At 42.2% G+C, this 13,512-nt stretch overlaps 1 protein-coding gene across 3 annotated transcripts in view; it reads right to left on the reverse strand.

Annotated features, from left to right (window-relative positions):
* Positions 1 to 9,122: 9,122 nt before the first annotated feature.
* Positions 9,123 to 13,512, reverse strand: part of LOC128698646 (ecto-NOX disulfide-thiol exchanger 2-like) — a 67,099-nt gene continuing 62,709 nt past the window's right edge. For 2 of the 3 annotated variants that reach the window (XM_070103899.1, XM_070103897.1), the window contains 4 exons: positions 13,334 to 13,474; positions 11,566 to 11,755; positions 11,255 to 11,375; positions 9,123 to 11,074 (listed from right to left, as the gene is read on the reverse strand). In XM_070103899.1, the coding sequence (XP_069960000.1) occupies positions 10,984 to 11,074; positions 11,255 to 11,375; positions 11,566 to 11,755; positions 13,334 to 13,474 (543 nt within the window). In that variant the 3' untranslated portion in view covers positions 9,123 to 10,983. The remainder of the gene's footprint in view (positions 11,075 to 11,254; positions 11,376 to 11,565; positions 11,756 to 13,333; positions 13,475 to 13,512) is intronic. The other variant, XM_070103898.1, reaches the window with a different exon arrangement.

Here is a 13,512-nt window from a genome sequence, read left to right on the forward strand (position 1 = left end):
AAATCAAGAGCCCCTCACCAACATCAAGGAACCTTCCTTGAGGGGTTTTATATTCAGTAAAAACAACAAAAATTCAGAATGCTTGGTATATTTTGTATGAAATGAAAGCCTCAAACTCAGACTGCTACCAAGAGTATGAAGGCTTAAGTTGTTTCATGTGATATGTTCACTGCTATATACTGAATGAAGTCTATTATAACCACATTTTATATAGGTAGTTAAAAAAATTACAGTGTATGTCTATCTCCAAAAATAAAATATTCACTACAATATAAAAGATTATTTAACTGACATGATTGAATGTAATCAGTACTTAATGATTATAAAGCTGATCTGGACAAAAAAAATAAAAACTCATGCATTGTCGTGTTGATTTTTTATATTCATGCATCATTTTTCATACAGAAGACATGAGAAATGTCAGTAAAAGATGTGTATGTGGTTCTTTTGGTAGTATAACTTATGAAAAAAAAAAATCTGTGGTATGGTTTGTTTGCAATCGTGTCATTACGATTTCGTGAGTCAACTTATGAAAGATGAAGAGATCCATCTATGGGAAGTGTGAAGTATCCTAGTAGCACCTATGGGGAATGAGGCATTCAGGCCTCGTTCCCCACAGGTGATGTATAATATCCCCCCCCCCCCCCACCACAGGTGCTTTATGATCCCTACAGGGATTCTACAGCCTCTGATTATCCATTTGGAAAGTGTTAAAGGGTGGAGTTGCCTGTTTCTCCACCTTGAGATGTATACCTTTACTACTACAGTAAGGACCCTGATGGGTTTAGCATTTAGTTTTAATTATTAATAACTTGATAATTATGGTTGCAAGAAATCCGAGATGGGTTTGCCTATTAGCTAACTTGTAAAATTTTAAAGTTCAGCAGAGTAGGACAGGACCCAGGTCTGTAAACCTTATGAAATGCATCGTGCTTGCGGCAATATAGGAGAAAATGGGCTGCTGTTCAGAGAGCTGCATCTGAACAAAACTGCCTCTCTGTGGCACAAGTCTCTTGTTCCTCAATATAATGCTGGATATCTACCCCTCTTCAAGGGGGGCTCCTTGGCGTGGTGAAGAGGCTCTTGGTCTGAGGAATTAGCCCTGTCGGTCTTCTTCCTCAGACCGAACCTAATTACCCCCCATTCTCCCCTCCCCTATCCCATCCTCCCCTTTTTCCATTCCTCCTCCTCCTCCTCACCCCTCCCTTTTGCCCTTCCTCTTCTTGGCCTTCGTGATTTCTCCCACAGGCGCACTAGTTCCTAGGTAGGGGAAAGGACACCGGGGTCCATCCCATTCCGTTGAGGTTTCTTGGCGGTGGCGTAGTTTGCCGTGGAATCTGGATTGCCTGGGGATGTCCCGATCCCTCTCCGGTATCTCGGAGTAGCTTTGGGTGTCTTTTGGGCGACGGGTGTATCTCTGGAAGCCACCTTTCGGATTCCGGGGGTGGTGGCTGAAGGAGGTATGCTTTGTGGCGGATATCCGGCCGCCCTCTCTTTTGTCCACCGAGGTAGCTCGGCAGATGTGAGGTTGCTATCCCAGATTGCTGGTTTACTGGCATGAAGGGTAGGGTATGGCACGGGTTCCATGCTGCATCTGCGCTACTAGCGGTGTCGAGTCCTCTTGGGCGCGGAGGGGGATTTCCGGCCCTTTCATTCCTCCTGGGAACTATTCCTCCCCGCTCCCCCCTTTTTTTATTCTTTTTTTTATTTTTATTTTCTTTTCTTCTTTCTTTTTTTTTCTTAAAAACAAAAAGCAAAGGAGTAACCTAACCATGGCAGCCCTAGTCCATGAAACCACTACCCCCGGGCCCCTTCTTGATACCGCACCCCATTCTGACCCTGCCTTGTGTTTAGACCACTCTTCGGACACTCCTGATGCCCCTGTACCTCTTGCTGGTGCTGTTTCCTCACCCGCTTCAGGTACCGGGGCTTCGACTGACTCCTTCGATTTGTCTGAACTCCGCTCTCCTTTGACTATGCTTCCGGCTTCTCCCTCTACGGTACGGCAATTTTCGAATCGCCCACCCATTTCCTGCCGGACCAACTCCGGTCCTACTCCTAAACGCCAACGTCAATCTCCTGATGATGCTCCGTCGTTACCTTCCCATTCTACTCCGAAACGACCGACACGTCAAGCACTCCCTCTCCACGCTCAGTTTCGGACCACACAATGGACTAAATTCTTTACTTTAAGACCTACTTCTTCTTCTGCCTACCTTTCTGACCATAGTATTGCCAAAGCGCTCCTGCGTCATGTTGGCAGAGATATTTCATTTCACGCTCTCAAGAGCGGTACACGCATCGTCACTGTCCAGAATGCTACCCAAGCTCATGATCTTTCTCTCCTTTCGAATATCGATACTACTCCTATCACTATTGAAAAACATCTTTCTCTCAATTCTTGTAGTGGTACTGTCATTCTGCCCCATACCATAGTCCAACAGAATTTCCAGTCATGTGGCAATGACATTTTTGAACAGCTGGAACTCCAGGATCTCCCAATCCTCAAAGTAGACACTTATGTCCTTCCTGCCCGGGGGCGGAGACGTTACCCTTGCAATGTGGCTCGTTTAACTTTTGACAGCCGAGAACTCCCGTCCTCTGTATATGTCGCGGGACATCGGTTACAAGTTCGAAAGGTGATACCTACACCGCAACAATGTAGAAATTGCTGGCGTTTTGGTCACCCAGCGAAATATTGCAGATCTATGGCCGAATGCCCAGTCTGTAGTGCCGACAACCATTCTAATACATCTTGCAGTCAACCTCCATCTTGCCTTAATTGTAATGAAGCTCACCCTTCGTACTCCCGCCGTTGCCAGGTCTACTTAAATGAACGTGAAATCCGTTGCCTCAAAGAGGCAGAAGGTCTCCCTTATGCTATGGCAGTTACTCATCTCCGCCTCCAAGGGAGACTACCCCGTGTTTCTTATTCTCGTGTTTCCAAACGTCCCCCCACTTCTGGGGTCCCATCTTCTGCAGCCTCCTCTGTTGTTACCCCTCCCATAGCCACTACGGCATCTAATCCTTTTGCTGTCCTTGGCTCTGACGTCCCGACTACAACTCAGTCTGTTCTCACATCTTCGCGTCCTTCCTCACAAGCCCCAGTATCGACAAGACCTCGTACGACACCTAATACCAATCGCCCCTCTACTCAGAAGTCCAAAAAATCCACATTGCTCAAATCTTCTTTGCCCCTTCCTTCCCTTCTTCCACCTCCACACGTTACCTTTCCAGTCTCTGTACCTAGTTCTTCCCCTCTCTCTGGCTCTATTACAAGTGTGGAGATTCACCCTCCTCCTCGTACTATGCCTTCCACCCCCGTCCCCTCCCAAGTTTCTCCCTCTTCTGTCACCTCCCAGGTTTCTACCTCTTCTGTCCCCCCCCACACTTCATCTCCAGTCCCTTACACTTTTCCCTCCCCCTCTACTTTGGTACAGTCCATTACTGTCCCAATCTTTACTCACCCTCCTCCTCCTATCTCCAATATGGTTTCCCATACATCTTTGAATTCAGAAACACTTGAAGCCATTTCAGAATATATTGCAGAGACTAAACCTTCAATGGACACTGATTCACTTCCTGTTCCTTCTCTTCCCTCTCCTCCATCTTCACAACCCCATTCTTCGCAACGCTCCGTTCCTTCGCTACTTGAACATCTTCCAATGCCACCACACGTTGACTTTTCTAACCCCTCTAGTCCGTAGGTGCCTTTACCTACAGATTCCTGATATTTTCTTCATCGCCAATCATGGCCTATTTACAGTGGAATATCCGCGGCCTCAGGGGTAATCGGGGTGAGCTTCAGATGTTGCTTTCCAGGTTTTCCCCTGTTGGTGCTTGCTTACAAGAACCAAAATTACACTCGGCTGTTTTCCAACCTATCTCAGGCTATAATTTATTGTATTCTTCGGATCCTTTCTCAGATGGGACCTTTAATGAAAGTGCCCTTCTTCTACGCAATGATATTCCGTACTGTCAACTATTTGTCCATACCTCGCTGCATTACACTGCAGCCCGTATCCACTTGAATAAGTGGTTTACAATATGTTCTTTATATCTCTCTCCTTCTCGAGCATTTTCTATCCCAGACTTTGCCTTTCTTGTTTCATCCTTACCACCACCACTTCTGTTACTTGGTGATTTTAATGCCCACCATTTCCTCTGGGGGGGGTCTCATTGTGACTCACGTGGCATTCAGTTGGAGGCTTTTCTTGCCTCTCACCCCCTCCATGTTTTAAATACGGGTACTCCCACCCATTTTGATCCTCGTACTCATACTCTCTCTTGCATCGATCTATCAGTCTGCTCTTCCTCCACTGCACTAGACTTCACCTGGTCTGTTCTACCAGACTTACATGACAGCGATCATTTTCCGATCATTCTTACTTCTCCTTCCTATTCACCACCTTCCCGTAACCCTCGCTGGCAATTTGATCGGGCAAATTGGGATCTTTACTCACACCTCACTGCTTTTAGTGAGGTTCCTTCTTCATCCTCCATTGATGAGCTCCTACACATCTTCTCGACATCAGTTTATACCGCAGCTTCTCATTCTATACCCCAAACCTCAGGCAGGCATTCTCAGAAGTGCGTGCCTTGGTGGTCTCCTGCTTGTGCTCGTGCAGTACGTTTGAAACGTGCTGCATGGGGCAGGTACCGGTACAATAGAACCGCTGAGAGACTTGTTGATTTTAAGCAGAAGCGTGCGATCGCTCGCCGTGTCATCCGTGAAGCTAAACGCACTTGTTGGCGAGACTATGTTTCCACCATCACCTCTGCTTCTTCTATGAGTGCAGTCTGGAAAAAAGTGAGGAAATTGAGTGGTAAATACTCTCCTGACCCGGCTCCTGTTCTACGGGTCACTGGTGTTGATATAGCAAACCCTCTCGACGTTGCCATTGAACTTGGCACACATCTGGTCCGTATTTCCCGAGGGCTCCATCTATGCCCCTCGTTTCTTTCCTCAAAGTCTGCCAGAGAGTTAGTACCCTTGGACTTTTCTTCTCTCGGAGAAGAACAGTATAATGTGCCTTTTACACTTCAAGAACTGGAGGCAACGCTCTCAGCCTGCCGATCATCGGCAGCTGGGCCTGATGACATTCATATTCGTATGTTACAACATTTACATCGGTCAGCCCTTGTAGTCCTCTTACACCTCTTCAATCTTATTTGGGCACAAGGAGTTCTTCCCCAGCTGTGGAAATCTGCCATTGTTCTCCCTTTCCGCAAACCGGGTACTACAGGACATGATGCCTCCCACTATCGCCCCATCGCTCTTACAAGTGCAGTTTGCAAAGTGATGGAACGCCTCGTAAATCGACGTTTAATGTGGTATTTAGAGACTCACAACAGTCTCTCCGCTAGTCAATATGGCTTTCGTAAGGGTCGTTCTACCATAGACCCCTTACTACGCTTGGATACGTATGTTCGTAATGCCTTTGCGAATAATCACTCAGTTATTGCCATATTTTTTGACCTTGAGAAGGCATATGACACAACTTGGAGGTATAATATTTTGGCCCAGGCCCATTCCTTAGGCCTCCGAGGCAATCTACCATCCTTCCTTAAGAACTTTTTAACTGACAGACATTTCCGTGTTCGAGTCAATAATGTTCTTTCCCCGGACTTCGTCCAAGCTGAAGGTGTCCCTCAGGGATGTGTTCTAAGCACAACACTTTTTCTCCTTGCTATAAATGATTTGGCCTCTGTTCTTCCACCCAATATTTGGTCATCACTCTATGTTGATGACTTCGCTATTGCTTGTGCAGGCGCTGACTGTCACCTTATTGCAGTTTCTCTCCAGCATGCGGTCGACCGTGTTTCCACTTGGGCCACCACACATGGGTTTAAATTTTCAAGTACCAAAACTCACCAAATTACTTTCACTAGACGCTCTGTTATCTCCGATCATCCTTTGTATCTCTATGGCTCCCGTATCCCCGAACGTGATACAGTCAGGTTTCTAGGCCTTCTCTTTGACCGTCGGTTAACCTGGAAACCTCACATTACCTCTTTGAAGGCAACTTGTCACAGCCGGCTAAACCTTCTTAAAACCCTTGCTCATCTTTCCTGGGGAGCTGATCGTCGAACTCTGCTTCGCCTACATTCAGCCCTCGTTTTATCGAAACTCGATTATGGTGACCAGATTTATTCCGCGGCCTCTCCTGCTACTCTCTCTAGCCTTAACTCTATCCATCACCAAGGCTTACGTTTGTGCCTTGGTGCTTTTCGCTCTTCCCCTGTTGAGAGCCTCTATACAGAAGCAAATGTTCCATCCTTGTCTGATCGCCGTGATGCCCATTGCCTTCGTTACTATGTACGCTCTCACGATCTACACAATCCTTCCATTTATAGAATGGTCACTGATATTAGTAGACATTCTTTATTCGTTCGCCGCCCCTGTTTGCTCCGTCCCTTTTCTCTTCGCCTACATTCACTCTTGTCTTCCCTTCAGTTACCACCTTTATATGTTCATGTAGCATCTCACTTTTCCCTGCCCCCCTGGGAAGTTCCAGCTGTTCGGGTCTGTTCTTTCTCACTCCCTTGCTCGAAAGCTCAACTGCCTACGGTGGCTTCCCGCTCTCTTTTTCTTGATCACTTCCACTCCCATTCTCATGCCACCGCTGTGTACACAGATGGCTCTAAGTCTTCAGACGGCGTCGGATTCGCAGCAGTGTTTCCGGACAGCGTCGTACGAGGGCATTTACTATCTTCAGCTAGCATTTTTACTGCTGAACTGTATGCCATTCTTGCAGCACTTATTCGTATTGCATCTATGCCTGTGTCATCATTTGTAGTAGTCTCAGACTCCCTTAGTGCTCTACAGGCTATACGAAAATTTGATACATCTCATCCCCTAGTTCTCCGTATCCAACTTTGGCTACGCCGTATCTCTACCAAACATAAAGATATTGTTTTTTGTTGGGTCCCTGGTCATGTCGACGTACAGGGCAATGAACAGGCAGACACTGCTGCGCGGTCAGCAGTATATGACCTACCAATTTCCTATCGAGGTGTTCCATTTCTGGACTATTTTGCTGCAATAGCTACCCACCTTCGCACCCGTTGGCAACAACGTTGGTCAACTCTGCTCGGTAACAAACTTCATTCTATTAAACCGAGCATAGGTTACTGGCCGTCTTCTTGTCATCAGTGCCGAAGTTGGGAGACCACTCTCTCCCGCCTTCGCATTGGCCACACTCGTCTTACTCATGGGTATCTCATGGAGAGGCACCCTGTTCCTCTCTGTGAGCAGTGTCAAGTTCCAGTATCGATTAGCCACATTCTGTTAGACTGCCCTCTCTATCAACGAGCACGCAGAATTTACCTCCAACGTCGTCTTCGTTCTACTACTCTCTCTTTACCTTCCCTTCTTGCTGATGGACCCTCCTTTAATCCTGACTCTCTCATTGACTTCTTGACAACGACCGATTTACTCCACAAACTCTGATGATACTTTTCGCACTCCCCTCAGCCCTTTCTGGCTCAGTCTCTTGCTGCCCTTTACCCTTTCACCATCCACTGCCCCGCTGTTATCCGTAACCTGTTGCTCATCCATCTCCCTTTTGCCACCTGATGCCCTCACTTCCTTCCTGCCCTGCAGCGCTGTATAGTCCTTGTGGCTTAGCGCTTCTTTTTGATTATAATAATAATGGATATCTACCCAGATGCACCCTATTTGCAACTTGCTAAGCACAACTGCTTTGTGGGATTCTATACAAGGGGTCCCAGTTCCAAATTATGGATCTAATTTCCCTCAAGGCAGAAATGACTGTCCCAAATCCCTTGCCAATCCTGTTGGATTACTCACTGTATTCTCAATGGTTTTTCTGAATCTGCATCCCCTCAAGGAAGGTTCCTTGATGTTGGTGAGGGGCTCTTGATTTAGGGAATTGGATCTGTGCTCCAGTTCCCCGAATTAAGCCTGAATGCCTTCCACATCCCCCCCCAGGCGCTGTATAATCCTCCGGGTTTAGCGCTTCCCCCTTGATTATAATAATAATAATAATAATAATCTGAATCTGCATACAGAATCTTCATTTCTAGACCCATTGTTATCACTCCCTCTGCTTTTCATTTACCTGATCATTACTCCTGATCCCTACATTGAAACCCACTAAGAATCACCCACTATTCTATTAACTAAACACTCTTAATACCAAATACCACAAGACTGCAGAACCTCCCCTTCATAGAATCCCAAAAAATGACCCAGTGTCTCCCTCAGAATTCTACCATTGGTTAATAAATACAAGTGCCCTGTCTAATCCACACAGTTCTCCATAAATCTGAGTGTATGGAGAAAGATGAAATTCCTCATCATAACTGTTTTTACCAAAAGCACTTGCTGTGCCTCCTGCAGATCTTGACCACCCATCTGTATACAATGCTAAGTGTTGGCTGTATTTATCCCTACAAAGGTCCAAGAATCAGTGCCTTGGCTCTGATGGTTTATTCATGTGCTTGGTTCCCCACCCTAAGGAAGAAAGGAATTGCTGGAAAAGGTGTTCAAAGAATGTTCACAATCATAAAAAGTTTCAGGTGTTGTGACAGAAGGATGACACTCACCTATATTTCTATTTGGTTTGTGTTGATTGTAAATGCTGACCATCATCTGAATGCTCCTATAGTGTACAATTTGTGAAAAATGACAATCTGCTGACAAGGTCACTGGAATTCTAAATGTAATCAAGATTTATCACCCAACATCTCACCAGAGTTACCTGAAGATGATACAATTTCTGCTGACAGTAATCCAACTACCACAGCACTACCAACAGAGGCTATGTGAGAACAAGGCCAACAGATTCCTTTTCCTTCTGTTCAGGAGCTAGATTTCAGGAAACTGAATTATTATAATAAAAAAGAAGCACTGGGGAAGGGGGGTTGTATTTAAAGGAAAGGGAGAAGAGGTCCAACTCTCTGGATCAAGAGCCCCTTTGCTATAGCAAGGGAACCCCCCCCCCCCCCAATCCCCATAAAAGGCATTTTGTTTAAAGAACTGAAGTTCGTCAAATTTTTCTTGTGCATTTGCATATTCCAGCAAATATTTGCCACCAAAATCTTTAAAACAGTATATATATATTCAATTAAATCAATTAAACTGTCATAAAAATATATTTTAAAATCCCAAATTTTATTATATACATATAGAAAATTATTTAACAAGAATGTGAATGTATCTACATATTAGCATATCTGTTAAAATTTCCTGCTACTCTATACACTTTCTGAAAATACTGGGAATTCTAACAAACTTTGGGAAGCTAACTCTTAATACCAAATAATTTTCATTTCTTGATTTTATAAAGGCTCATGAAGCTAAAGTTTGCTTTTATTATAAGAGTAGAAATGAAGTTTTTTCCAATTATGCTCACTGTTAATCTTTCCCTAATTTTTTTCTGATCAAGGAACAGATGTCTTGAAAAGGTTACTGAATTTATGTAATACTGTAAAAGAGACATTAAAAAATGCAAAATGAAAGTTTTCAACAAATATCAAACATGTTGACAAATACTAAAGTGGCATCAGCTATCAATAAAACATTTATGTCAATACCTCAGCAACTGCATAAATATTAAATATCACTATTTTACAAATTTCCTCCTGTAAAATATTAATATTTGGCAATTACAATCCATTTCCTCCAACTCCAACTTTGAACTACATATTAGATAATGGAAATAACTTACCACATTATTAAAACTATTTTAAGGTGTACCTCTTTAACACTGAGGGAGACTGCAATCTGCTGTTTCTCACTCAATATAACAAATCTTAAATAAATAAATAAATAAATATTTTCAGTTAATTATAAACTATTACTGTATCAGCATTCACAAACTGAAAGCCCTTCTTGCCCTTAACTGAAGTGTTTTAATAAACGTTAATAAGACCAAAATTTATTCAAAATATGTAGTAATATTCCAGCAACCAATAGGCATAAAAAGTGGCCAGTATATCAACTATGATCCTCTCCTTCCCTTATCTTTCTGCTGATGACCTTCCCTCAACACCTCTACCTTTTCCATCTCTCGCTGCTGCTTTGTAGTCTTGTTCAACCTTTATGAGTTTAATGTCTTCAATGAATATCTGTATAATAATGAGACAGCAGTGAGACAATCTTTCATAAACTGCAATTTATTTAAATTTATCTTAATCACATAACCTGCCACAAATTTCTGTTTCCCTTTATCTTCAGACTGCAGCCACAGCTGATTTCTTAATAGCTAAACATCAGTGGGTGTGCTGCTTTTCTTTGCCAAAGCATAATCTGTAAAAAGAGTGCTGTTGAAAGTTTCTGTTCACCTGACTCACAGCTGAATTAGGGGCATTGATGAAATATGGAATGTTGGAATGGAGATGTTCTACCAAACTTGAAAAATAGAATCAAGAAAGTTTTTCCTTAGTAAAATAAAGGAAGAATTGTACAATACTGACAATCAGCTTTCATTCTTCATCAATTTTGTAGCAAGTTACATATTGCTTTGCATTATGTGAAAGAATTTTATAGTAGTATTTCTTTTGTACACAGTGCTCAACATTTAATAAATGACATAAAAGGGAGAATTTCTTCTACTGTTTCTCACACATTATTTATCATCTATGAATATTTCATGCCTAAATATATTTCTCTGTTTTGTATTAAATTATGACTTAGATATGTAAACTAAGTAGTAAGCCTTAGACTGTGCTTCAAGATGCTACACCTCTACATCTTCACTGTTTTCAAGGTATATCTCTAACATGGTAAATTGGAGAACAAAATTTTTGTAAACTTTAATAATTTAACTATAAAACAACAAACTGTTCATAAACTCATTAGACAAACTCCCCCAGTAAGCTTAATATATGAACTGCAGAGCAACAAACATAAAATGTATGTAGTTGTGTTTGGAATTAATCAAAAGGTGTTAATTTTTATACTTAAATGGCTCTGTTAAAAATGATGGGTCATACTGGTTTCTTGTGTGTGCATCTTTATGTTCCACAATCAAACCCTGTGAAGATCCACTTGCGCTCCAAGCAGGCACCAACCCCTGTAGTAATCTGCTTATATACTGTTGGGTACCTGCATCAAAAAAAGCATGCAAGGCTCAGTACATTTGTGCTTTAAACTTTCTTCCCAAACTCAGGTTAAAAAAAGTCAAAGCTCCATAAATTACTGCCCCACTAATTCAAGTTATTTATAGCCAACGATAATACAAAAAACTGATTTAAAGGTAGAAAACCTGAAACTCTAATAACTTACTGATTCAGCATTGCCTCAATATCTGAAGGACGAATTTCCTTGTCAAACTGTTGGATGAACGACCAAATGTAATCAACACTTGCTCCCTTTGGATGTATGTGTAGGAAAGTTGAAGTGAGACCTGCAAAACATTCATCTACAATTAATGGATTTATCATCAATACATCTTGCAATTCAAGAAGCTTCCATATTTATTTTTCTGATTTTATTTACTCTAGACTTCTGAAAGTTTAAAGCTTATTTGATTTTGAAATCCTTAAGAAGAGTGCAATAACAGTGTTAAGAGAGAAAACGAGAATTTCCAGGCCTACCAATAAGCTGTGCTGTCTTGTCAGTAAGGGGAGCTGTTGATATAGACAGTAAGTCCTCTGTTTCATCCTTGCAGTCTTCCTCTCCTTCCCCATTTCCCCCAGCCTGTTCTCTCAGTTTCTTCAACTTTGCTTGCAGTTCAGCCATTTTAGCATCATCCTGACGCTTGCGGACGGCATTTTCAGAAAGTGTCTGGAATGGAAAGATACAATGTTGAAGTACAATATGCATTTGCATTACAAAAACTCATTAGTTATAACGTGATGGATTAATCCTCAAATTTTGTTAAGAATCCCTGAATTCTTTAGGGGTTCCTATCTACAGGAAGGCTGCCAGAGCAGCAGTCAAAACATGAACATGTAAAGTGATCAAGTGATAAAAGAAGTGTAAAGTAAAAGGACACAAGTGCAACTAATGTGACATTTATTGTGGCAACGTTTCGCTCTCCAGGAGCTTTATCAAGCCATTACAAACAATACATGGACACAGAGGGTATATAAAGGCTCAGAGTGAGGTGAATACTAGTGAGGTACCATTTCGATGCTCACTAGTGGTAGTAGTAGTAGTAGTAGTAGTAGTAGTAGTAGTAGTAGTAGTAGTGGTAGTGACAAAAGTAATACAATATGGTAAAGCAATTAATTCGTACATGAGTAAAAGGATATAAAAGCTATTACTTGGGTAACATAAAAATAGGTTGGACAAATATAAACTGGAATGAGGCAGCTTGTTTCAGTATTCACTCTCTGTGCTTTGTGTAGTATAACAGGAGAGACTATGTGATGGCAGGGTTTACTGTTTTCAGGAGGATTCTTGCTAAGACTTCGGAAAACAGTAAACCCTGCCATCACATAGTCTCTCCTGTTATACTACACAAAGCACAGAGAGTGAACACTGAAACAAGCTGCCTCATTCCAGTTTATATTTGTCCAACCTATTTTTATGTTACCCAAGTAATAGCTTTTATATCCTTTTACTCATGTACGAATTAATTGCTTTACCATATTGTATTACTTTTGTCACTACCACTACTACTACTACTACTACCACTAGTGAACATCGAAATGGTACCTCACTAGTATTCACCTCACTCTGAGCCTTTATATACCCTCTGTGTCCATGTATTGTTTGTAATGGCTTGATAAAGCTCCTGGAGAGCGAAACGTTGCCACAATAAATGTCACATTAGTTGCACTTGTGTCCTTTTACTTTACATATTGTCGGTAATTCTACCAACTTTATTACGATAAAAGAAGTGTCAGTGTGGGTGTACCTGACAGCAAGTGGAGTACTGCTATATATTAACAGCCCTTTTCAAGGCAGGTGAAACTGCAGATCTGGAGAATATACTAAGAACTCTCACTGCATGTGTAAGTACAGTCAGGCCCCTCAATTACTGGGACCATTTGAAGTCCCTTGACCTGTACTCATTGTAATGCTGGCAAGAAAGATGCATCATAATTTACACCTGGAAAATCCTAGAGGGACTAGTCCCAAATCTGCATACAGAAATTACTCTCTGCAAAAGGAAAAAACTGACAGGTGGTGCCAAGCACCATCTGCAGGGGTGCTCGGCAAGCAGGGGTGCCATGAGAACCCTAAGAGATAACACAGCAAGCGACAGGGGGACCAAGACTGTTCAACAGAACTTACGGTGTGACCACTACTGAGAGTCTTAATAAGCCATCCATAATACAATCCACAGAAAAGTTTAACTTAAGCATGTACAAAGTGACAACCAAAGAAAATTATTAACATGTTCATATTTTATACCTGCTGCATTCCTTGTAATGTTTTCTTAAATGCTTCAATTTGATCATCTCTCATTGCCACTTCAGTCTTCAGATCTGCTTTGATAAGATCGACCTCATTTTTATAAGCTTCCATCTGACACCTTAAACTGTCATTTTCCTCCTGCAAATAAAAAAAATTACTGATGAAAACATACATTC

This window comes from Cherax quadricarinatus, chromosome 88, assembly GCF_038502225.1.
Source record: "Cherax quadricarinatus isolate ZL_2023a chromosome 88, ASM3850222v1, whole genome shotgun sequence".
Taxonomy (NCBI): domain Eukaryota; kingdom Metazoa; phylum Arthropoda; class Malacostraca; order Decapoda; family Parastacidae; genus Cherax; species Cherax quadricarinatus.